The sequence below is a fragment of the Sceloporus occidentalis genome, unplaced genomic scaffold (genome assembly GCF_023333645.1).
Source record: "Sceloporus occidentalis isolate IW3139 unplaced genomic scaffold, rSceOcc1.0.p SCAF_71, whole genome shotgun sequence".
NCBI classification, from domain to species: Eukaryota; Metazoa; Chordata; class Lepidosauria; order Squamata; family Phrynosomatidae; genus Sceloporus; species Sceloporus occidentalis.
Genome location: NW_028317051.1, coordinates 613,367 through 639,122, shown reverse-complemented (window position 1 = coordinate 639,122; position 25,756 = coordinate 613,367). Strand labels below are relative to the sequence as shown.

The 25,756-nt window shown below is 39.1% G+C and overlaps 1 protein-coding gene across 1 annotated transcript; it reads right to left on the bottom strand.

Annotated features, from left to right (window-relative positions):
* Nucleotides 1–22,652, bottom strand: LOC149286246 (nucleolar GTP-binding protein 2-like). The gene is made up of 16 exons (XM_089494306.1): nucleotides 22,589–22,652; nucleotides 21,282–21,366; nucleotides 20,946–21,040; nucleotides 20,543–20,682; nucleotides 11,548–11,732; nucleotides 10,857–10,923; nucleotides 9,012–9,170; nucleotides 6,544–6,657; nucleotides 5,843–5,971; nucleotides 5,413–5,517; nucleotides 4,826–4,984; nucleotides 4,256–4,363; nucleotides 3,399–3,853; nucleotides 1,954–2,021; nucleotides 1,694–1,788; nucleotides 1–150 (listed from the first exon to the last, which is right to left on the bottom strand). Exons 1-16 carry the CDS (start codon nucleotides 22,650–22,652, stop codon nucleotides 1–3), a joined length of 2,178 nt encoding a protein of 725 aa, XP_089350432.1.
* Between the last annotated feature and the right edge of the window lie 3,104 nt (nucleotides 22,653–25,756).

Below are 25,756 nucleotides of genomic sequence, written 5' to 3'. Positions count from 1 at the left end.
TTAAAGTTTCTGCTTTGATTTTTTCTGTCTCATTTTTTGGCCTTGTGAGTCCACTTTCTTTTTGTCGCGGTTTTTGTTCTTCACGTTGTGAGTATCGTAGTATCGTACACCCACTTTCTTTGAGTGCTGCTGCCTTTCAAGCCTTCTCCTCTGTAAGAAAGAAAAGAGTCAAGTATGAACTCATTTAAAATTTACTTAGAAACTGAATTTAGTGTGCCAGCACTGTAAACAATCGGTTCCTAAAACTCCACATGGAAATGAAGTCCCTGTCACCTCCCGACTGCAGAATTATACAAGCACTTAGGAGGTACCCAACAGGTGCAAAGATAACTGAAAATGTAGATGAGCAGAGTCAATTCATAAGCTTTAAATTAAATAACCTCAGATATTACACCTGTTTATGCAATTGTTGAGGAACTGTATCAAATGCTTTTGCAAATATCACATCCACTAAAAGACTGATCTATATTTCTGCTACCTCTTCACAAAAGCAATTTAGTTAGTCTGCCACAATCTTTCTCCTGTGACAGCGACATCATGTAACGACATCACAACAAGGAAATCACGCAACACTTAAACAAAGGAGTGTGTGCCGATATAAAGTGATAATGGTGCTGCTCAAATCACCCCAGGTTTAAGCTTGGCAGGGCGAAGCGAGTAGCATGTCTAATTTGAACAGCAACATTTTTATATATTTTCTGCTGCTTTGTTTAATTGCAGGGATTTTTTCGTATATTTTTTATTTCTGTGCTTGGATCTTTGCTTGTGAAAAATTAATGTCAGTCTCTTCAACAATAAAAAAAATATGTATTACTCTAATCAGGGGATGTTCCTGAACATCATTGTATTTCTATAGTTTTAAAAGAAGGTCCTAATGTCCTGAAAGAGTTACTCTCATTAACTAGTTCTCCCATTTTGTTTGATAAGCTTCTTGCCTTTTCTACCAGACAGGTTACACTACATTTTAATATGTTGCAGTTTAGCCATTTCCTTATCTAGGTTGATCTCACCACCATCATTCCCAGTTTCCCAAACTACGCCCTGATATGACTACCACTTTAATTCTGTGTTCACGCGCCTTCCCTTTCATCCATACTTCCTACACTTACACACTTCTTTATCTTATGACCTGAACCTCACTCTTCATTATTACCATCTATCACAAGCTATGGAATTGGGAAAGTTTATATAAAATGGGATCTCGACATGCTGCAATATAATTGACCTACCAAACTTAAAGATGTCCCTTCTAAAAGAAAAACAAATTTCTTACACACCACCCACGAATAAAAAGACAGTACAACATTCCCCATAACTATCCTCAAATTGATTTCCAGCTACTGTATGAGGCAAAAGGGAAGAGAAGAAAGAGGGGTGAAAAGGAGAGCTACTGTATCAGGCAATAGGAAAGAGAAAAACAAAAGGCACATCATTTTAACGACATTCAGGTACTTTGACACAGTGGCGGGCCAAGCTATATTAGCCATATAGTGTTATAGAATCTCCAATAGTTTCACTTCAGACAGATGCTTTTAACTTATTCCGTGGGTACACTGAATCATTTGTTTGTTGTGCGTACATATTGGTCATTTCAATAGCACTCCAAAATTTGTATTCATATACTTCTTAAGGTGTGTACCGTACATTTATACAATCACCAGAATGATATGAATGCTGCCACAATAAAACTTACCTCTTTTGAGGTAAGCTTCTTCTTTGGTTCTTCACTTTCATCCCGGTCATCAGCACCGTCAAACTGCTTTCTTTTCTTCCCTTTCCCAGTGACCCCTAAGAAGTGTAAAAATGCATGTTTGTAATGGCAAGCAGACAAGTAGTTCTTTTGGACAAACCGATAATGCAGAATATGTAAAGTGATGTGCCACTCCATATACCTGTGGCATATAAAGAAAAAAAGCTAGCTATAATGGAAAACCAAAACAAAAAGATAATTACCTTGATCTTGTTCATCATCATTTATTTTCGGTTTTGTTAAAAGTTTTAAATTCAGATCCTTTGGAATCCTGTGTGTTAATAAAACAGCCCAGAAAGAAGAAATAAAATTAAAGTGTGAAAGGTTTTACAGCATTTCTGTACTGTTAATCACATCTTTATGACCAACCACCCAGTTTCTTAAACCAGCGCTGGACCGTAACCACTAGTGTGCTGTAAACAGTTACACAAATATATGTGCTTGGTTTAAGTTATGTTGGGAAAGCAAAAGAGCCTCTCTTTTTCAACACAGCAACAATATTGTATTTATACTTTTTAATTTAGGATGGATTAGAACGTGCCAAGAAAATATTTCATTAGTGAATATCTCAAAGCAGAAACACTGGCAAACTTGCCAAACTTTCACATCTGGTAATCTTATACTCTTGCACAACAAGTGCTAAAGAGAGAATGTTACTTACTCGTCCAAAAACCGGAAAGACAAACAAACAAAAAGCAAATCAATCACTTAAGAAATGAACAACCTATAGAGCTTTCAGAGATGTTTCAATGAACAAAAACTTCTAATCCCCAATAAATGGCATAGCCAAGCCAGAGCTCTTGTACGGAAACTGGTGGTACAGCTGCACCAGGAGTGCTGAAGGATTAATTATGGTATGTTAGAAGGTTAAGTACCAAGTTTCCTCAACAGCTCTCCTGGGATATTCCAGGCACCGCTGCTGTCAAGTGGCCAGTAGGAAACTGGGTGTGAGAATGCTGTCAAAGGAGTAAAACCAAGTTCAAAAACATGTGGCCAGCAGCAAAGGTACTGAGCCATGTCTGAATGAGTAGACATTAATCACGGATATGAAAAGCATACTCTGGAGACAGCTATGTTAGAATAATAGAAAACATATGTGAGACATGTCACTACATATAGAAAATCTGTACAGGGCTCCCATGTTAAGAGCATATAATACAGCTAAACCCAGAGAGCAAAATTTGAAGGCTGCTAACAGGCCGGAGGTTTTTGATTTCTTGCTTAAGTAGCTCTGCCAGGATGAATCAAAATGATTACAGCTGCTGTGTTCAGGCAGGAATTTCAACAGCCTTCAAGATGAGAAATTAACATGGGCTCTCGTACAACCAAAAAGAGGACCTAAAGCTTAAAAAAAAACAAAAAAAACCCCACTGGTAGTAAACGAAAATAGTGTACACAAATTCTAAAAAAGACAGCTGTAAAATGTTCGACAGGCGATGGAGGTGCCACATCAATGGAGTGTATTTTTTTTTATGTATAATGCGTTATTAAAAATTGATTAGTAAGCATCATTAGCGTCTAGACACAGAGGGGGAAACAGACACATAGTTTGCATGCCAGAATATATGTAATATGTATTAAACTGTATCTCACACAAAGGCCATATGCTTTGTGCCAGACAATTTAATAAATGGCCTAAAGCCTTTACCTCAATGCAGAAAATCTTTTTGCTTTGGCCTTGTCCAAGAATTTTTTGTACTTTTCAATCTGATCATCCAGCTCCTTCAACACCACTTTTGAGGTCTTGTTCTTGACTTCTGGTAAATCCTTGGATTTTGTGCTGGCTTCTTCATTCAACTCGTTTGAGTCACTCTGTTCTTGTTCTTCCTCTTCCTCAGCATCCTCTTCTTCCTCATCAGATTCTAGATCAGAGAAATCTGACATTCCATCCATCTCAACAGGAACCAAGTCCTCCCCTGTGAACTCTGGGGCAACATTGATCTTTCCAAAGTTTTGGCGCACTTGCGACACGAGATCCTTCATTTCATCCTTGGTGGAACTCTCATTTTCCTGAGAATCCGTGCTTGTATTTTTACCATCAGAATTCTGTTCGGTCAAGCTGGTGTCTGTGCCATTTGCTAACTGCTCTGAAGTAGATGGGGTCTAATAAAGAAAATGAAAGAGCACAGTTTTATGTACAAGAATAAATAACAAATTTTGGGTTCATATCAACACCCATTTAAAATGTTGCTTTAACAGGAACCCAAAAATGTTCCGAACCAAAAGTGTAGATACTTGGACAAGCATAAGGCACCTAAACTATTACTAGTCCAATGTGGGCTAACTAGTAACATTTAGACAGCTTCTATTGCGGGGTACTGCATCTTCTGCAGTTAAACCCAGCCATTCGGTTATCTACAAAGTTCCACAGACAAACACCCCACCTTGCAGGTTCAATGAAACTTTTGCTGCCAACTACAGTTAAAAAAAAATATGCAGAAAATGAGTAACAAAAGCAAAACAAAATTATAAAATATGTTCTTGTATTTGAGAAAATAAGCATACTTCTAGCTCCCCTTCCATGTTTGGTGGTTTCACAAAAAAAGGTATTCTTCCCCTTTGCCAGTCATTGAGAACCATCTTTGAAACAGTCTGACGATCTGGTTCTCCGCCCTGTTACAAATAAATAAAAAGAAAGTCTTTTTTATTTCCCTCCCAATATTTAAAGCAGATTTGATCGATTCATGTACCAGCACTTTATGCTTTGTAGGTGAACTTGCCAAAAGAATAATCCCCATATTGTAATACAGAAAAAAAGGTGCTACTTTTCTACCATAGCTCTTAACTGTTTTCTGCCTTGTAATGCAATTCATCCCACCGGGTGAATAAACTGATGGTAAGCCGTTTTCTAGCGTGCATATGTTCCTTTCCTAAAGTTAAAGGGCAGCTTAACTGCCATATTTACCATTCACCTTTCAAGCAATAGCAATCCAATGATCTGCAACGTAACATATTCAGGAATGGAGCCACACTCCAAACAGTCACTAGTGAACGTAATGAGAATACATTTAGCACTACTAAGTTCTTTGGTATCACATTAAAATATCTTATTTTTTATGCTACACTTATACCAACCTTTAACAACTTTCCTGTTCGGAACGCAAGTTTCTCCAGGAAGTCTTCAGCATTTTCCCAGGAATCTATTCTGTATGTTTTACTGATATACTCTGGTTTGGCTCTCTCTAAAACAGCACTAATGTGATCTTCTGGGTTTTTAATCTTTTCAACTTGCACCTACAAAAAAGAAGACATTTTATTTAGAAAATTAAGTGAAAATATCTAGATCTATATATAGATAAACAGCAGGAGGTTACATAACCAGTGTGTGTGTGTGTGTGGGGGGGGGTGTAAACATATACATCTGGGAGCCTCTATAATGTAACTAACCACACCAACACCTCTGCCACACTCCATGTATGAGTGTGAGAAGACAAACATGTAATGTTAAGTAGGTAGCATCACCAGTTTTATGGGGCAAATTAATATTTGCACAATAAGCAAACTAAACAAAAATACTTAGTTGCTTGTCTAAAAAATACTGACTGGAGATGTGTCTGGCTCCCATGCGGTGAAAATATACACTTATGAACACTATATTTTCATAAATAGACAATAAAGGTATATTGCTACCATCTATTCATACATATTAGCTTAGTACTTACCACTCCTTTCAACACAACATCTGTTTCTGAGTCACCAGACGGATACACCACACCTGGGCAGTCTATGAGAAATATTCTTCGCATAAGAGTAATGTACTGCCAAACCTATCAGGAAACAAAAATTGAATATAAATGGCAACGTGACCCAAGATAATACTTATAGAACATTGGTTTTAACAGGTATACTGAAGTCTAATGAGTTTCATATTAGAGTAAGTAAGCTCAAAGTGTCGCATGTGACCAGATCAACTGACAACACTATTTCAAGGTTCTTTCATCGAAGTATCCCAATATTCTTTCACCCAATAGGTACATGTAGTTGAGAAAAAAATTCAGTGTCTAATTTACAATCAATATAGTTTTTTTAAACAGGAACTGGGTAATGACTGATAATTGCATATATAAAGGTGATCTGCTTCTCTTCGATTACCTTTGTTTCACCTGCGATCGGAGCCACATTGCACACCTTCTTGGACCGCAGTGTATTTATCACAGAGCTTTTGCCCACATTTGGGTATCCGATAAATCCCACGCTTATCTGTTTCTTATCAGTGTGCAACTGCAGGAAGGAGAAACCAAAGAATAATTTGCCATGAATTTAACTGTATATGGAATGTTGTTTGTACCATTAAGTAGTAATAGATTTCCATTACTTTTTTTTTTTTAAACAAAAACAAAACACAAAACAAAAAAAACTATATGCACAGGGAACACTAAGGGCACATTTACTGGGGTGAGAGGAGAATATTTTTAAGTATCACATTTCCAAAAAGAAGTTAAGGCAGACTATTTGTATATTTAAAAAGGAAGGGGGGGGCGTTACATGGATTTTGATATAGAAACAAAAAATAAATGGACCATTAGACCACTTTATTACATCCCCTTGATAATAGCCAGGAAATAGAAATGAACAATCCTTCCAAACACATCAAGTAGTTAGATAAAATGAAGAAAAGAAAAAACATTTTGCAGGAGATACTTTCTAGTAGCAAAGATCATAATCTGTCCTACGCTGAAAGTTTTCATTAAAACACTGAAGGGTGTGAAGGGTGAAAAGGAGAGTATGAATGGATAGATTAAGCTACTGAATTCAGCTATTGTAAATGTAAACTGGGTAGTCAGACCAAGTACCTTCCCAAATTGCCTCAGTAGCTGGATGAAGGCTCCTTTTCCAAAAGGATTGGTGAGGCTGGAGTGAAAAGCTAGTGTTGGGTAGTCCTGAGACAATCTCGCAACCCATCGTTTCTGAAAAACAAGAGATCCACATGAACTTCCAGGATATACATTATCAAGGTAACAATAACAAGCGGGTTACAAAGACTCCATTAAAACATGCCTACTATTTCTTATATAGATTTACACAAAGGACAGGGTCGGTAATGTGTGGGCTTGAGCATTCCTTCTAGTACAGCAGTTTCAATCAAATTTAGTATTCTAATGGCGTGCAAAAAAGTAACAATTATATAGCAAACAAGGAAAATAAAATTAATTGATGCCAATAGCCATGTCGGAGAACATGCATAAAGGGGCACTAGGTATAATCACTTTTCATTCCTTTTTGTATGCACTGGGAACAAAGGGAAATGCTGCCACCTGGGCACTTTTATTTCCTTAAAACACTTTACACAACTCTAAAATAAACCATGGAGGCCACAATGTTGTTTCAATTGCCATTTTGGGAAAGTTCCCATTGAACCAAAACATACCCACCATATGGACAATGTCTCCCACACCACTTAATGGACCAAAAAGAGCCAGAATGCGATATTGTATCTTATTGCAGGTCGATGTATTCAAAAAGATGGTCATCGCTAATTGTGTTCCCAATAACTGTGTGGTCTAATATGTAGCGTGAGAAACGAGCCGTAAATCTCATAAAAATCAAAGTGCTTGTGGCGGTCATAGTGAACTAGTTAAATATTTTCTCAGTGATCATTTATACCAAGTTTCCACTTACATTCATACATAACAAAATTTAATGCTAAATTAAAATCATTTGCAACAGATTTGGGGTTTTCTAAAACCACCGAGGTAAAAATGTCAAAGGCAAATGGACTTAATTTTGAAAACTATTTCCAAGTTTTAAAAAAAATAGCCTAAGAACTATTACTCTCATAAATACATGCGTATTGTTGTGTTGAAGTGAATCAAAAAGCAATCCTTTGCTCTTTAAAAACAGTCCAATTAGTTTAGCATAACAAAAAACAGGCATTGGCTGATGGCACAAAAAGGCCTGTCACGGTAAAAAAAATTAGATAAAAATTCAACCCACCGATCCGCTATATTTGGAAAAATGATTGGATTGACACATTAAGTGCAACAATTATTTTTCATTAATGTTTCAACCTCAAAGGGTAGGGATTCAAGTTTTCCTTGCTTAGGAAGAAAAAAAAAAAAAAAAAAGAAAAATTGGTCCGTCAACAGCCTGGTCTTGCTTCTAGCTGGGGCCAACATTTTGTTAGTTAGAGTGCTTTCACACATTCTGAAAATTTCCCCTTTGGTGACATCATTGTTGGGTCCCTAAGCAGGAACCCCATTAGGGCTGAAACAACGAATCGATAAAATCGATAACGGAAATCGTTGTCGACAATTTCCGTTATCGATTAATCGAGTGATCGATTCGTTGTTGGAGCACTCAGCTCCTTTTACTTACCTCCGCGAGCGTTCCCCGCTTCTGCTACACGCTCTGCACTCTCCGCCTTCTTTTAGTTACGTGACGGATGTGACGCGTTCCGCAGGGCAGGAGACTGGGTGCAGGGCAGAGTGGGGGTGGGGATGCAGGGTGTGAGTGTGGGTGCAGGGCAGAGTGGGAGACTGGGTGCAGGGCAGAGTGGGGGTGGGGATGCAGGGCAGGGTGTGAGTGTGGGTGCAGGGTGTGAGTGTGGGTGCAGGGTGTGAGTGTGGGGGCAGGGCAGAGTTGGAGACTGGGTGCAGGGGCACAGTGCAAAGCGCTGGGGGCAAAGTGCCAGGGCAAAGTTTCTTGAACAGTAATAGTCCACCTCTTTTCAGAATGTTTGGGGTTATTTTGTTTCATAAATAGTGTTTGGGTTCTTGTACTTTGAAAATAGTTTTTTATTACATCATAACAAAATAAGAATGTTAATGTAAATTTTAAGTTGTTTTTTAACATCCAGTTCATTAAATTATTTTAAATAAACGAAAAATTTGCATATTTTTTTTATCCGATTAATCGAAAAAATAATCGGCCAACTAATCGATTATTAAAATAATCGTTAGTTGCAGCCCTAAACCCCATAATGGATCTCTAATCACGCCGGTCTCTTCTATGAAGATATTTTGTGTTTTTATTTCTCAGGTGCACTAGCTGCATACAACTTATTAGATATTATATTTTTTCATACTAAATGGCTTATGCAGATGAATACTATTTAAAATGTAAGTCCTACGTCTCATGAAAAAACAAATATAGAATTTTTGTGGGTACACTAAAGGAGAAAGAGGGAAATTATATTGAAAATGCTGTTGTCCGCAAGTATAAAAACACCCTCATCCTTAAGGGCTTAACAGCAAGAACACCATGAAGACAGTAATGTGAACCAAACATCTAAATATGCAGGAAGAGGTGAAAGCACTCTTACCGTAGCCCATGTGGGAACCAGGTCACATTTGTTCAAAACAAAGATCAGATGCTTCCATGGCTTTTCCTTTTTGAGGTAAGTCTCAATGTGAGGAGAGCGAGTTCCCATGGGATCTCTGGCATCCAGAACCTGCACGATGACGTCAGATGAATCCATTACCTGGAAAGAAAATACAAAGATTTTACCTGGGGCAAAATGAATAATCCTTCTTTACTGCCCTCTCAGTCAATGGCCAGTAATGTCACACATTTTTGATGGTGTGCGTGTCTTCTCTTTTTTTTTGCGGGGGGGGGGGGGGTTGTTATATTAAAAGCATACGCTTTAAAAGACATTGAGTTTTCTCTTATCTCCAGTATACCATGACAGGTGGAATTAGCTTTACTTTGAGTAAATATAAATATATATTTCAAATATTACACGGTGAGAAAAACTCCCACTGTGGAATTTCAACTTGTATTAAGTATATAGGGCCAATCTGCCCATCTTGGTTAATGTGGTTACAGGTTTCACCTCACAGGGTAGTGGGGAAAAACAAAGAACTAGTTCCACAGCTTATAACCCCTCCTTTCCTACAGAGGAAGGATCACGCCATATTTACTATTTTACATGCTAGGAATGGGATGACTCCACATGCATGTTGCAGCTTTACTTTAGAAAGTACTTCAATTCTTGTTTTCATAACAAAATAAAAGAAAATGGGCAGGCAACAGCTTGTGTGGTGGAACATTTTCACACTACTCTGAAATTAGTCCTCAACTAACAATATTTACTTTGGAAACATTTTTATCCAGATTATTTCCAGATTTGCATTTGTGAATGCAACACACAGAGCCAGAAATAACAAATAACAAAGTATTCCTGATCCCAACATCAGAAAGGGTTAAAACGGTATTGCTCATTTTTACTCAAAGTACTGGGGGGAAAGAGGGTGGTGGTTATTAATTTCAGAGTCATTTATCTCAACATAAAATAACTAATGGGGAACATATGATACTCAATGACATGTTATGGCAAATCTGATTAGAGCGGGATTTTTCAAATTATGTTTCTCATTTTTGGTAGATAGATTCCAAAGCTTTGATCTTAGGAACAAGCTTCATTTTTGTGTCTGCAGTTTCGCAAGGCAATACGAAGGTCACTCAATTAGAGCTCTCAAAGAGAACTTGGGAGTTTAAGTTCTTTGTACGCTTACTGCGGTCTAAAGAACAAGAGGAACACCACACAGAGGTTTAGCATTATAAAAAGTCTTAGCAGTAGCAGAAAATATAAGGCACATAAGAGACAAAATATATAATGTTTTGAGCAGAGTGCTCAGTAAGCAGGACAATGGAAGAAACACTGTCCTAAACTCAACTATTATGGAGTAATGGTTTTTTTTTGTGTTCCTGATGACTAAATAAGGCTCATTAACAATAAAGCTGTAGTAGTCACTGACTAAACTTCTCCATATACTAAATTACAGCATTATAGGACTCCAAAATCTATGTAGTCCTCCACAGGTTTAAGTAGGACTCTTTATACACAGAGCCATCCATCAAATCCAATCCTTCATACTAACTCTGCGTATAGTAATAGCTCTGCTCCTTTGCTATCTAACAGGCAATCCTTCCAACAGATTCGTTAATAGATAGTGTATAATTCAATTATGTCTGCCCAGCAAATATGTTCTAATTGTAATATATCAATTATGTTAGAAATTACTTGCCCAAGCAATTCCAGTCTTGTATAAAATAATTTTACCAACATGAGGACCGTGTAAGAAAATAGAACATTTTATTTCAGAAACTAATTATACTGTAAGCATAAACTTTGCACACATTTAAGAATATTTTTCATGTATTTTACCTTATAAAGTTCTCCCCAGATTCTCTTTGACTGGCCTTTTTTGTATATTTCTTCACGAGCTTCATCCCTAAAAATAAAGATGTAGAAATACAATGTGGTTTTTACATCACAAAGAAAAAAAAATTGCCTGATCTGTCACTGAGGCATTACTTGTATGTTTATTACAGAGCACCTAACTTGTTAGAAAGTGGATATGATGTGCACACATCGTTTTTATGAATCTTTGAATATATGTTTTGCTTTATATTTGTCAAAAAATTAATTGGCACTATGGGTTATTCACACTCAAATCCATGTGTCAACGGCGAGTTACAGTTCAACTTTAAGTACGAGCAAAAGAAAAACCATTTTCCTTGCACAGATTAATTCTGTTCCGACGTCGCCCTAAATAATCCAGAAGTTGCTGAACACAAATCAATGAAAGTCAAAGAAACAGGGAAAATAGCCTTTTGTTAAACTGCCTTAACTGTTAGCTCCATGGTTCCTTAAACAGAGGATGTAATAACGCAATTCTAGAAAATGTTCTTTTACCAAATTTCAAGGGCAAATAATCACAGATTAAATATTTAAGGAATTAGGATTACTTTCGATCTTTTAGAGAGTACACCTAAAGAGAATATTTTCAAATTTCAAAGTTGTTGATCATTAACATATCACAGAATAGATGCCTTAGAGGTCTTTAAATTTATACCTCACTCCAGTGTCTTCTGTAACCAAATCTCTGTCCTTCTGTTGATCATAGCTGTCTGCGGATGCTTCAGCATTTGCCAGAAGTTCACACATATCACCTGCGGCAATATTTGGCCTCTTCCTTTGAGATTTGGGGCCAAATGTGGTCTCAAAAGTTTCTGTGTCAAGAATGTGAACTTTGGACATCTGTTATGGAAAAGTGGGTTACTGATGGATCGTAAATGCTAAAAGGATATTGCTGCCATTTTTTAAAGGCCCAGAAAAGGAGGCTTAAGGTACAAGCGCCAGCACATATTCGCTGCCCATTTACACGCCACTTCACAAGATGTCAGTTTTTACTCTACTATGGATGGCTATAACAACCCTAAAAGTGACTGACTGTTATGCAATCCAACAATACAAATGTAAGCCACCCATCAAAAGGTGAAGAGGTTCGTACAGTGAGGAAGTTTAACCCCTTGAGGACTGGGATTTATTTATTTTTTAATTATTTTTTATACCATGTTTGCACGAAATGACCAGGGCAGTTTTCATGTTTTTATTCAACTGATTGCTTATTTAGTGCACCTACACACATTACATGTTGCTATGTCAGCACAAGTAGGTCTTTCTTTTGAAGAAAGAAAAAAAAAAAAAAAAAAAAAAATATATATATATATATATATATATATATATAATTTTTTTTTTTTTTTTACATAGACACACATGGTATATAAACCATCACTTAATATTAAGAGACGTGCGGAACATTAAGTGGAAAAGAACATTTTTTCACAGTTTCCCCTATAAAAAATTATATATAAACAGTGCAAATGGAAAACAAAACACTCACAAAGGTGAAAACACCTCATATGCCTTAACGTTTCTAAAAAATGCTAAACAAAAGTCTGTCCTAAACATTGTAGTACATTTTCATTATTAAACCCATTCTATCCAACCACAGTATTCCAGTACATTTCTTTCCCTGGGTACATGATATTACTGAAACATCATTTGTTCCCCAGTACAGGAACACCCCATGGGTATGGGCATGTTTTTGGCATTGCAGGTTCAAAAAAAAAAAACATGCTTATTACAGTTTTCAAACATGGCAATTTGTTGGGTCCAGGTCTCATTGGAGACACAGTAGAGGTCCCTTTTCATTTTAACCCCCTAGAACTATATATTTCCAAAAACTAGACAGCTCAGGTAGGGGCATATTGGCCTGTCCCAAGCAGCTGATTCCACACCAGCACCTTCCAAAGTTAGCCTACAGTTTGCAGTGGATGTGTGAAAACAAGATAGGTCTTTATTTGTGTCCAGTAACACCCTCTGAGTACAGCAATACATACATGAATACACATACATGAATAAGTAATGTTTCCCAGACATTGTGGAGTCAAAATTGGAACATGCACATTCCAGTTATCAGACTTGGAATTTTGACAGATCACTTTACTGATCCCATGTCCCATTTGAGACACAGTGAAGGTCTGAATTTGACCCCATAAAACTATATATTCCCTGAAAGCACAAAGCCCAAGGACATCAAAGTCACCCCCTTACCTTTCAGTTTAGTGAAAATAGGCGTTAGCTGATAGCATTAGGCGTAACACTAGAATCGTGTTGGTGGATAGTTATAGGTACGGTTAGCTGTTTACAGTAGAGTTAGGGATTATGACCATATTAGGTCCCAAAAAACATTTTATTAGGTGTGTGTATGTATAATATAAATAAATAAATAAATATATATATATATATATATATATATATATATATATAGACATACATACACACGTATGTATAGCCATCAGATCACTTGTAAGGGGGTGCGTTTAAGCCTCTGACATTGATCAGGGAGACAAGTGATCAGGTAATGTATTACATTTTTATTAATAATTTGTGTTTTTATTATTACCTTAGATGACCAACTCTCTTTCTAAGGCAGTGTCATTCAGGGGCTGCCATAATGATCAGATCACTCGTATTGGCCAGGAGTGATCTAATCATCAGCCCACTTTTGGTTCTGCAGCGGTTATAACCGCAGTAGATACTGAACTCAAAGCAACTGATCTGGAAGCACCCTTGACGCAGTGCTGTTTTTATTTTTTTGCTCTTTCAATGTTGATGCTCCATAGTTTACTGGCGATTGCGGGGAGAATCCTCTGATCGCTCCTGTAGGAGTAATCAAAGGTCTCATGGGGGCTCTTTTTTGTTGCTGGTCTGCCTGGTACATCACTGGACATGAAGGGGTTAAACATGCATGGGACAGGCATAAAGCAACCCTGAATCTAAGACAAGATAGAGTACAGATTAAAGTCTGATCTTTGCATAAGGAAAAATGGTGGGTTTTCATCTTCTGTCAATAACTGGCCTAAAGTCATAGAGAATCTCAATATGTATTAAATATCTCAAAATTATGCCCATGGTTCTCTTATTTGCTTTACATTGGAGTTTAAAAAGATGCCATCACAGAATTGGGACACACTCCACAATGCAATTACAGGAACACCCTGCAATAAAGGACCTTCACTTTAAAGGACACTTGCAAGCAAGGACATTGTTAACCCCTTCCGGACCGGGACGTACCTGGTATTTCCTGATCAGATGTCACCACCAGACCGGGACGCACCAGGTACGTCATCTAAAAAAAATGTCCCCACGTTGCCACAATCATGGTGATCGTGGGGGCGCTGCTGCTGTTTGCCCGGGTGTCTGAGCAGACAGCACAGCCACCCAGAGCCAGCCCCCGAGCCTTAGATCACTCCCACTCGGCTCAAAATCCGCATTTCATAAAATGTTGCAATTGCGGCATTGAAGGTGTTAACGCTGCACTGACGCTCTCATGGAGCGAACAGGCAACTTCAGGCAAGTGTGAGGACCTGCCACAACACGCCCCTGCTCCATGAGAGCGTCAGTGCCGCGTTAACCCCTTCAATGCTGCATTTTAGGGGTTAATACCCGTTTTGTATGGGGCTCTGCTGCTGGTGGTCTGCCTGGAAGCCCAGGCAGACCAGCAACAGCAAAAACGAGCCCCCACAAGTCCCTTGGTCAGTCCTGTAGGACTGATCAAAGAGATTCCTCCCTGCAATCTCCGGTCTACGGGAGATTGTGTCCCAGCTGCCAGAGGCAGCTTCAGGGACAGGGAGACAGGGTTCTTCGCTCTCCACATGAGCATCAGCATTGAAAGCATTAAAAAATATGTAAAAAAAAAATAAAAAAATAACAGCTCTGACCTGAAAGTCCAGGGTGCTTCCAGGTCAAATGCTGGGCTAGGCTGATGATGATCAGATCACTCCTGGCCAATAAAAGTGATCTGATCATTATGGCAGCCCCTGGATGACCCTGCCCTACAAAGAGAGAGCGGTCATCTAGGGTAATTATGAAAAAACCCAAATAAAAAAAAAATAAAAAAAATAAAAAAATATTACCTGATCACTTGTCGGTGACAATTTAAGTCGCTGATTATTGATCGGTCTCACTGATGTCAGCGGCCTAAACGTGTCACTTACAAGTAACCTGATAAAAACAATATTTTAAAAAGTTTAAAAATTGAAATGCGCATGTTCCAGTTTTGACTCGACAATGTCCGAGAAATACGACTTATCTATGCATGTGGGGTATCGCTGTACTCAGGGGGTATTACTGAATTTAGTTTTTTCACACATCCACTCAGATGCGGTATGAAATCAGCTGCATGGGATGGGCCAATACGCCCCTAACTAGATTCCCCGAGCTGTCTAGTTTAAGGAAATATATAGTTTTTGGGGGTTAAAATGAAATATGAGATGTCTACCGTGTCCCAGATGAGACCTGGACCCAGCAAACTGATCTGTCAAAATTCCATGTTTGAAAACAAATGCGCATGTTCCAATTTTGAACCCGCAGTGCCAAAGAGACATGCCCTACCCATGTATATGGGGTATTCCTGTACTCGGGGGGTGTTTCAAAACACAAATCACAAGTTGTTTCAGTCATGTTATGTACCCAGGAAAAAAAAATACTGAAATACTGTGTTCGGATTAAATGGGTTTGTTAAAAATGCAGTAAAATTTCAATTTTTTTTTCAATGTTTAGGACAGACTGGCACTAAACTGGTTAAATAAAAAGTGTTAAAATGCCCCAAGTAAAATACTTTGGGATGTCATCTTTCAAAAAAATATATACTTTTGTTGGGCAGTTTTTCTTTTTCTGGCCCCTATTGGGGCACAACTCCCAGGATACCACATTTAAAAAAAATCTTGTTTAGAAACAGCAATGCGTATCATTCATATTTAACCCTGTAAATAAATGAAAATACCAGGCATATGAGGTGTTTCCAAAAACAGGACAAATACCCAAATACACTTTTGGAGTCTTTTCCCCTTTTGCACTGTTATATTAAGTTTTTATATATATATAAAAAATTATTATTTCAATAGAAAGCCCTACTTGTGCTGAAAAAAACAATATGATTTCTGTGGGTGCACTAATTGATAAGAGAGAAATCACAGTTGAAGAAAGACATAGCAAGAACACAAAAACGGCTCCGGTCTTTTACCGCCACCTTAGTGTCAAAATCCTGGTCCTGAAGGGGTTAAAGCACAAGCATTCCCCTCTACAGGTATACTAGCTTCACAAGAACTGAAACACAGCAGTATGACACCAGCACATCAGTTAATCTTCCTCAAGTCTTTTGAGCGTTTAGCGTTTTATGGTGGAAATGACCCGACGACTACAGTGCAGCACAGTGATGAAGGTAGTGCTTCACCAAGTATATTTTTGTTTTATATACATCCCCTGGACCTGTGGGTTATGCCTGTATTTCTTTTAATAGATTGCCTGAAATTTGCAAGCACGGTTCTATTTTAGAAAGATTCAGAAATTTGTGCCTCAAGCGCTAGTTTCTCTTTGAAGATATTTTCCAAGAAAATTCAATGAAACACCAGAAGTGGAGCTGAATAAGGGTAATTTCACACACGCAGACTCAGTGCCAGGATGGTAAGTCATCAGCCAGGCAATTCCCATCAAAACAAATCTGCTTGCAGCTGGATTTGTGTCTCAAACCAAAGTATGCCAACTATCCTACCAAAACAATGCGATTCCTTAGGTTTGTCAAGTCTAATTAAACTCACATAAAAGCATCCAAACATGAATATATTTGTTTCAGTGACTAAAATGCCATTTTTTGTTGGAAGGAGTATCTGCTCCCATAAACTCATGTGCAGTTTTATACTGATAAAATTTTTGTGATCATTTAATAAGATACACATGGATGTGACCAATGGATTGGGGAGGGGGGGCTACGATTTTGGATGGGAATACAAAATAGAACTTTATGTTCTGGAAAAAAAAAATAAAAAAAAAAATATATGAAAAGCTTGAACTGAGATGAAAGATCAAGCTTATGACATCCATAATAGTAATACTCATCCTGATTGTTGTCTAATAAATCTATGAAGGAACATCTTGTGACCAAACTAGACTTCTAAGTAAAGCAAGGTCACAACAACAGGACACATAAAAAGGCGTTTACTTCACAGATCATAAAGAATGTACTGAAGACAAGATGAGCAATTTAACTGTACAATGATCAGGTGCTTCAAAAAATTCTCAAATCACAATGACGTAATGTATGCTCAGAACAGTATCTTTGACAGAAGTTTTGAGAATGACAAAATATAAATTTTGCTGCTGCCTCAGTTTAGGTGATAGCAATTTGCATATACTCCAGAATGTTAAAAAGAGTGATCAGACGAATTGCAATCAATTGCAAAATCCATCTTTGCTAGAAAAATGAACTCAATCCCAAAAAAACATTTCCATTGCATTTCAGCCCTGCCCCAAGAGGAGCAGCTGACATGTCAGTAATTCTCTCGCCACAGGTGAGTGTTGATGTGGGCAAGGCTAGAGATCACTGTTATGGTGATTGAGTTAGAACAGTCTGGAGGCTTTAAGGGTGGTGATTGAAATCATTGCTCTGTTAACCATTGTTACCTGCAAGGAAACACGTGCAGTCATTGCTTTGCAGAAAAAAGGCTTCACAGGCAAGGATATTGCTGCTACTAAATCAACCATCAAGAACTTCAAGGGAAGAGGTTCGATTGTTGAGAAGGATGCATCAGAATGCCCAAGAAAGTCCAAGTGCCAGGACCGTCTCCTAAAGTTGACTCAGCTGTGGGATCGGGGTGCCACCAGTGCAGAGCTTGCTCAGGAATGGCAGCAAGCAGGTGTGAGTGCATCTACACGCAAGGTAAGGCGAAGGCTTTTGGAAGATGGGCAACAAAGAAGCCACTTCTCTCCAGGAAAAACATCAGGGACAAACTGATATTCGGCAAAAGGTACAGGGATTAGACTGCTGAGGATTGGGGTCATGTTCTCTAATGAATCCGCTTTCTGATTGTTTGGGGCATCCAGGAAAAAAAAAAAAAAGCTTTTCCGGAGGAGACAAGGTAAGCGCTACCATCAGTCCTGTGTCAACAGTAAAGCATACCGAGACCATTCATGCGTGGGGTTGCTTCTCGGCCAAGGGAGTGGGCTCACTCACAATTTTGCCACAGGCAAAAAACAGTGACGGAAGGTAACAGCCACGAACAAGGAATGGTACTAGGGCTGCAACTAACGATTATTTTAATAATCGATTAGTTGGCCGATTATTTTTTCGATTAATCGATTAATCGGATAAAAAAAAACAATATGCACATTTTTAGTGTATTTAAAATAATTTAATGAACTGGATGTTAAAAAACAACTTAAAATGTACATTAACATTCTTATTTTGTTATGATGTACAAAAACCCAAACACAATATTTATGAAACAAAATAACCCCAAACATTCTGAAAAGAGGTGGACTATTACTGTTCAAGAAACTTTGCCCCAGCCCTGGCACTTTGCACCCAGCACTTTGCACCCAGCCGTGGCACTTTGTACCCAGCACTTTGCCCCACCCCTGGCACTTTGCACCCAGCACTTTGCACCCAGCACTTTGCCCCACCCCTGGCACTTTGCACCCAGCCCTGGCACTTTGCACCCAGCCCCTTGCCCCAGCCCTGGCACTTTGCACCCAGCACTTTGCACCCAGCCCTGGCACTTTGCACCCAGCACTTTGCACCCAGCCCTGGCACTGTGCCCCTGCACCCAGTCTCCAACTCTGCCCTGCACCCAGCCCTGCCCCCACACTCACACCCTGCACCCACACTCACACCCTGCACCCACTCTGCCCTGCATCCACACTCCCACTCTGCCCTGCACCCCCACTCTGCCCTGCACCCAGTCTCCTGCCCTGCCCCCACACTCTGCCCTGCATCCCCACCCCCACTCTGCCCTGCACTCAGTCTCCTACCCTGGCCTGCCCCCCCACCCCCACTCTGCCCTGCATCCCCTGAAACCCCACCCCCACCCCCGCGAACCGCTCTGTGCGAACGGAGCCACTCGCACAGAGCGAACCGCTCTGTGCGAACGGAGCCACTCGCACAGAGCGAACCGCTCTGTGCGAACGGAGCCACTCGCACAGAGCGAACCGCTCTGTGCGAACGGAGCCACTCGCACAGAGCGAACCGCTCTGTGCGAACGGAGCCACTCGTCACATCCGTCACGCAACTAAAAGAAGGCGGAGAGTGCAGAGCGTGTAGCGGAAGCGGGGAACGCTCGCGGAGGTAAGTAAAAGGAGCCAACAACGAATCGATCACTCGATTAATCGATAACGGAAATCGTCGACAACGATTTCCGTTATCGATTATTATCGATTTTATCGATTCGTTGTTTCAGCCCTAAATGGTACCAACGCATCCTTCAAGAGCAACTTCTCCCAGCATGATGGAGCACCTTGTCATAACGCAAGAGTGATTAAGTGGCCTGGGGAACAAGACATCAATATTTTGGGTCCACGGCCAGGAAACTACCCAGACCTTAATCCCATTGAGAACTTGTTGTCAATCCTCAAAAGACAGGTGGACAAATAAAAACCCACAAATTCTGACAAACTCCAGGCATTGATTATGCAAGAATTGGCTGCCATCAGTCAGGATGTGGCCCAGAAGTTAATTGACAGCATGCCAGGGCGGATTGCAGAGGTCTTGAAAAAGAAGGGTCGACACTGCAACTATTGACTCTGCATAAACAATGTAATTGGCAATAAAAGCCTTTGACACTTACGAAAAGCCTGTAATTATACTCCAATATACCGTAGTAACATCTGACAAAAATATCTAAGAACACTAAAGCAGCAAACTTTGTGAAGACCAATACTTGTGTAATTCTCAAAACGTTTGGCCATGACCAAGTATACGTTCAGCACTTCAGTTAGGGATAACTACAACCCTATTTAATCTGCTGAGGTGTCTAAACCAAAACAAGACTAAAATTTATGCTATAACATGTTATTTGGGATACTCAGAACTGTGGAGAAATTCGTATTAACCACAAACAGAAAACATTGATTGAAATTACGTTTTTTATTATGACTAGGTCATGTCTTAGTTTGCAGAAAACTTTAGGACAGAAAGGACCCACACCATGTGATACATACACTGAGATGTAACAGGTAGAGGATATATAACCTATAAATAAAATCTACTTCGCACAAAAACCTCATTGTTACGTGATACAGCCATGAACAATAGCGTAAGGAGTGAATGCCATAATTGATTGGAACTCTAATTTTAAAAAGAATGTCAATCCTTAAAGCTTTAGCTGAGACCAAGAGGGATTTACCCTGAAAAGTCTTTGATGAACATCTTACCAAGTGCACATATATGTACAATGTGTGAAGTGAAAAAGATTTCAGCTTTGCAAGGAAATTGATGCCACAAAAGTGGTTCCAAGAGGGAGGAGCTTAATCAACATGTTCATGGACATTTTAAAATTGGAACCAATAGTGAATATGCCAGAACAGCCGCTGTGATACACCTACAGTGCTGTATCCTCCGTTTAAGAATGAAAATATAAACATTATGTACACATATAAAGACTCTATACTTAGAGGGATGAAAAGTAGCCTTTATATTATTCAGTGACGTATGCGGAAAGTGTACTTACGTGGGGCTTGGAACGATCATATAAGAGAGACATTGGTAACTTGCTCTGTTTCATCACCACCTTGTAAGGATCCTTCATTACAACATCCATTTCATCTTGGAATTTTTGTAAGGAGGATTGCTTGATAACACGTGTATTACCTAACAGTTTAAAAGCAAGTCAGTAAAAAAAAAAAAAAGAGAGAGGGAAAAAACCAAAAACAAAAAACACGTGCAGCACGTAAACTACACACAACGAATTGATGTGCATAACGTGCATGGGAACAAGTAGACTCACATGTGGGAATACAACATAATATTAATTTGTTGCATGAGTTTCCTAAGGCAGTTAAAACCAGGCAGTGCGCAGGTGAATAAGTAAACAAAATCTCATGTCTGCCACACAACACACAAAAGCAGCTCACCAAACCATTTGATATTGGGTTCAACTCTGGCTACTGTCCCAGGTGTCACTGATGACTGATACTGCAAAGTTTTAATCACTTTTCCACGGTTGTTCCTAGAACAATGAGAACATTAAGAAGACATGGTAAAAAAGTCCTGCCTAAAAAGATGACCGGTTAATATTACAAAACAACAAAAAAAGGGTAATGTTAAGGTTAATACATCTGGGATTACATATTGCTAAAAGTGACAGTCCCAGATGGTAGTAAATTATGACCCAAGAAACAAGGTATTGTTTGTGCAGTAATTCAATGCAGTGTTTCAGGATCAAAGTTACTGTAGGGAAAAACACTTACCTTCTCTCTTTTTGGCGGTACATGTTGAGCCGCTTGATGGTTGCCCGGTCCCTCATGTTGTTACCTCCTGCACCCTTCACCCGATCTGCAACAAGCATAGTACAAATTAAATGTAGGAAGCATTATTTCATTCTAAAAAGCAACACTCATGAAGCCATTTTAATGACCATTATCAACAAGTGAGTCAGACTGTATACAACGTCTAAATTCTACTTTAACAAAACAAAAATGGGCAGAATATTAAAAAGATTGCGTTTTCTGGAGGAGTACTTTTTAAAATATGAAAACCTATAGCGCAGGGAATTTACTGAGATCAGCCGGGACAAAAGACAGTCCCACTAAATGAGATTGCATATTAAAGTGCTCTGTAGGTACTTTAATTTGCAGTAGCTGCCCAACCACACACATCTCCTATATGCCAATACCCGGGGGGACAGGGGCAAATGCATATGGCAGATTCCGCAGAAATGTTAAGGTTTTCATTTTAATTTTTTTTAACCCAAATTTTCATGCATCTGCAAATAGAACACAATGAAAATGTAAAATGGACCAAGCAGCTATCAGACGCATTAAATTGCATATGTTGACAGGTGTGTCGTAGCTCACACAATAGTGCGGGGATAAAAATAGATTAAGAATTTGCAAATCTAACTATTGCCTGTTATATATATATATATATATAAAAAACGGTTTAATATAACGGACAGTCAAACTAGATCCCTTCCCTAGTTAGTAAGGTGGAGGGGAAAGATGGGAGCTGCGGTCTGACAACTAGCAACTTTGCATGCCACAGTAGCGTAACAATGTATACACGCATTGCTGAAATAAGAAACCAAGTGTTGCGTTAACTTCGAAACGTAGCAAGGTATAATCGTAAATATGAATTGTATGAAAAGCAGGGATAATGGGAAACCACAGTAGCCATGATGGATGGAAACACACGAGCGGGGCCCCCGGGAGCCCACCATACACGGCAGCATCTTTGCAGGAAAGTGCCAGAAGACTGACAGCTTCCTCAACACCAGTTGTCTCTTTAAATGCAGCTTTATTACGGATTTGTTAACTGCTCCATATTTAAACCGCACAGAGCCATATGATATGTTGGAAGTTAATAAATAATAAAACTGTGAGATTTTGAGTTTAATGAAAGTTTATAATTCACATTGTATATGTTTTACTTTAGTCTGGCAGATGTTTTAAGTCGCTCTTCTACTGACGGTCCCCTCAAGTTCTTCTCTTACCATAACTCGACTACCCTTAGGTTCTCCATACCCCATTTCCAAGACTCAACCATCCCTCACACACACCTGGGTTACTGCTTGCCGTGGACGGATTGATGGTACTCCGTCCCTTGAATCGCGGTTTCACCATCTTGTCAGCTTAGTGAGGCACTTTTGTGAGAAAAAATTGATTAGCCCCGAGAGTGCTCAGTAACGGAGCAGAGGTGTCTACGAAAAGGCCACAGGACGGGAAATGGAGCGACGAAGAGCACTGTGGGTAAAGCATGAGACAGGAACACGTGTTCGAAGGAACACTGTCGCGGCCATGTTTGATTCGGGCAAAATGCCCTTTGTTACCACACGTCAATTCAGTAGACGCTTATGTAACGGGGACAGTTGCGCAACGCTGTAGTTTTATGGTTGGGGTGTTCAGTTGTGACAAATAATGGAATTGGCGAAAGGTTAAAATAAGCTTAATAGAAAAAAAAAAGCTTTTCCAATTTAGAATGCAACATTACACTGGCACATGATTCCAGTAATTGTTTCTATTAACTATTTACATACATAATAATCACACTAAAACATGAACGCCACTTGCTATTCGTAAAGGAGGAGTGGGGTAACTGTAATTATGTGCGTCTGCTTCGGTCTTCATTAACTTTGATGGAAACCTTTTTAAATGGTTTATAACATGGTAGATGCAAAATAGAATATATTATTATTATACTTTATTTATAAAGCGCCAACAGATTCCGCAGCGCTGTACAACGTAACATTTTTACAGATAACGACAAGTACAAAATGACAAGCAATTGACATACTGATACAAGAGGAATGGAGGGCCTTGTTCCCGCAGGAACTTACATTCTAGGGGTGAGAAACAGGAGGTGAGGATATATAATTATAGCATTATATATATATATATTATTTTTTATTTTTTTTACAAGCCTATATACACATAATACCTTTGCAAATGCATCAATGTCACTTTAGATGTGACAGTTAAAGGGACATGCCCGGAATCATTTGCACTTGAATGCTGCGTTGCCCTTTTTGCCTTTTCCCTCAGTCTCCCTGCTAAATGCAGTGCAGACGATTTGTTCAGGCAAACACATTTCTTTGCATGTGATACACTCAAATCTAGTCACTTGTAGTGCTGGGAAAGAGTACGTGTCCACATTGCTTTCCATTACTTCAAGCAGCCAATCAGTGGCAACAAGCATGAGTGCAACGTCTGCGTTGGGTAAGAGATTTTTCCATTTTGGAAAAATGCATATTTATGTACTTTAATATGTATTCTTTATTAGAGGAGGCGTCAGGGACATTAGACTGTAATTTTAATTTTGAGGGGGATTTGCACAAAATACTTATGCTTCAGACCTACTTTTTGGTGTGACCCTTGCATTCTGGAACTCTTTGTTGTTGTTTATACATTACAGTATTTCACATTTTATCCTTCTTTTCAGCCTGCAGTTCCTTTATAAATATCCCTAAATTGTCCAAACTCAGATACCATCAGGCCTGTGCAAGTTTTATTGTGTATAGGGCATTTGTTACAAAGCACCTGGGAGCAGCCCACCACATCTAACTTTGGCCGCATCCAATTTGCAATGAACTGTCTGCAAAGATAATAATTAGGGTGTCAAAGCCCTTATGAATATTGGCTTTTATTAAGTAATAACTTTGTGATTGCTCTATTCATTAACCATACAATGATGCATCTCAATAGACAAGGTGGCACAGATGAATCCAGATAATTGAGCTAAATTCTTATATGAGCAAAACTGTTTGTAAACAATACTGAGGATACAAATTCCAAGTACCGTAGATGGTCCATCTCAGTAGCTTTGCTCAGAGAGCTTGATTTGCTCTTCAGCAAAATATAGTGATGGGAATCCACCAACAAAGTGTCATTGACCATTGTTTTTCTTTGTTTTTTTTATAATCTGAAAATGCATTCCTTTAGCTCACCTGAGAGTGTAAAGAAAGTGGGGAAAACACTCAAAGTTGCTTGATTTTCTCAAGGGTATCCATGCCCATATATGCCAATGACTTCCTGTAGCTTAGGGGGTCAATAAATCTGCAGACCTAGGTTTCCTGGTTTATAAAAAACAAAATCTACATATTCTGAAACAATTTGTAGCATAAATTGGTGACTGTTGAAAATCAAACTGCATTGATAATGCTATATAATTATTGAGTACAGCTTAAAAACCTATATATTGTCATGCTGTACCTTCTCATAGACCATTTTTCACTTCCTAACTGTGTCTCTGAGCCCCTATCGGAATGTTTTGTGCCTAGGTCCCCACTCACCCCACTGGTAATCATTCATGTTAAAACACCAACCCTTTCTTCCACCAGAAATCCCTGTGTTGCATATTGGTGGTCAATGTAGGGATGGGGGGCATACTAGTGTGGAACCGTGGGGGCCTCACATCACCTCCAGAACCTAGGTCCTATACAGCTGTACCTTGTGAATACTGCCCTGCAGTGCTTTTTCTGTTGTGTTTACCATACAGTACAGTGTGACCATTGTTGATTACATAGAAAACGTTTGAAGAATAAGGCAGAAATTCCAGTCATTCTTGAGTCAGCTACAATGTTTTACTTCATGAAATGTCAGATAAGTAGTTTAGGTATTCATATAGATGTTGTTATGTTTTGTTATAGTTTTTTTTTGGAGACCATGCATCCAGTTGATTTTCAATTTTCTGTAAATTACCTCCTGGTTCACACAGTCAACTGTTGTTAAACTTACCAGCAGATGGCAGCATTACCATGATGACCTCAATAAAATTAGATACCAAGACCAATATTGGATCCAATTCTCTTCTTTTTGCCTTTAGGTGGATCATAAGGTGTGTATTTCCTCAGTCCGAATACCTATGTAACTATGACTTTAGTAGCAGTTTTGTAGATCGTATACAGGGCCCTCCTCACCTGTTGTTTCTGTATGTCATATTGTTATGTTAGATACTAATTTTTATATCCTGTCTACCCTTTGTACAGTGCTGCGGAATCTGGTGGTGCTATATAAAACAGTAAATACCGTATTGGCCCGAATATAGGCCGCACTTTCCCCCCCACTTTAAGTCTTTAAAGTGGGGGTGCGGCCTATATTCGGGGTCTAGCACCTGACGCCCGGGACATGCAGTTCCGGGCGCCGGGCAGGCAGCAGGGTTAGGATACAGATCCCCTGCAGCGGTGCAGGGGACCTGCATCCTACTCTCTGATACGCTCAGACAGCCTGCC

Coding starts and splice junctions, on each gene's coding strand:
- LOC149286246 (XM_089494306.1), bottom strand. CDS start 22,652: ATGGTGAAACCGCGATTCAAGGGACGGAGTACCATCAATCCGTCCACG. Junction 6,658..9,011: donor TGGTTCCCACATGGGCTACG/GTAAGAGTGCTT, acceptor CTTGTTTTTCAG/AAACGATGGGTTGCGAGATT. Junction 5,518..5,842: donor CGATCGCAGGTGAAACAAAG/GTAATCGAAGAG, acceptor GTTTCCTGATAG/GTTTGGCAGTACATTACTCT.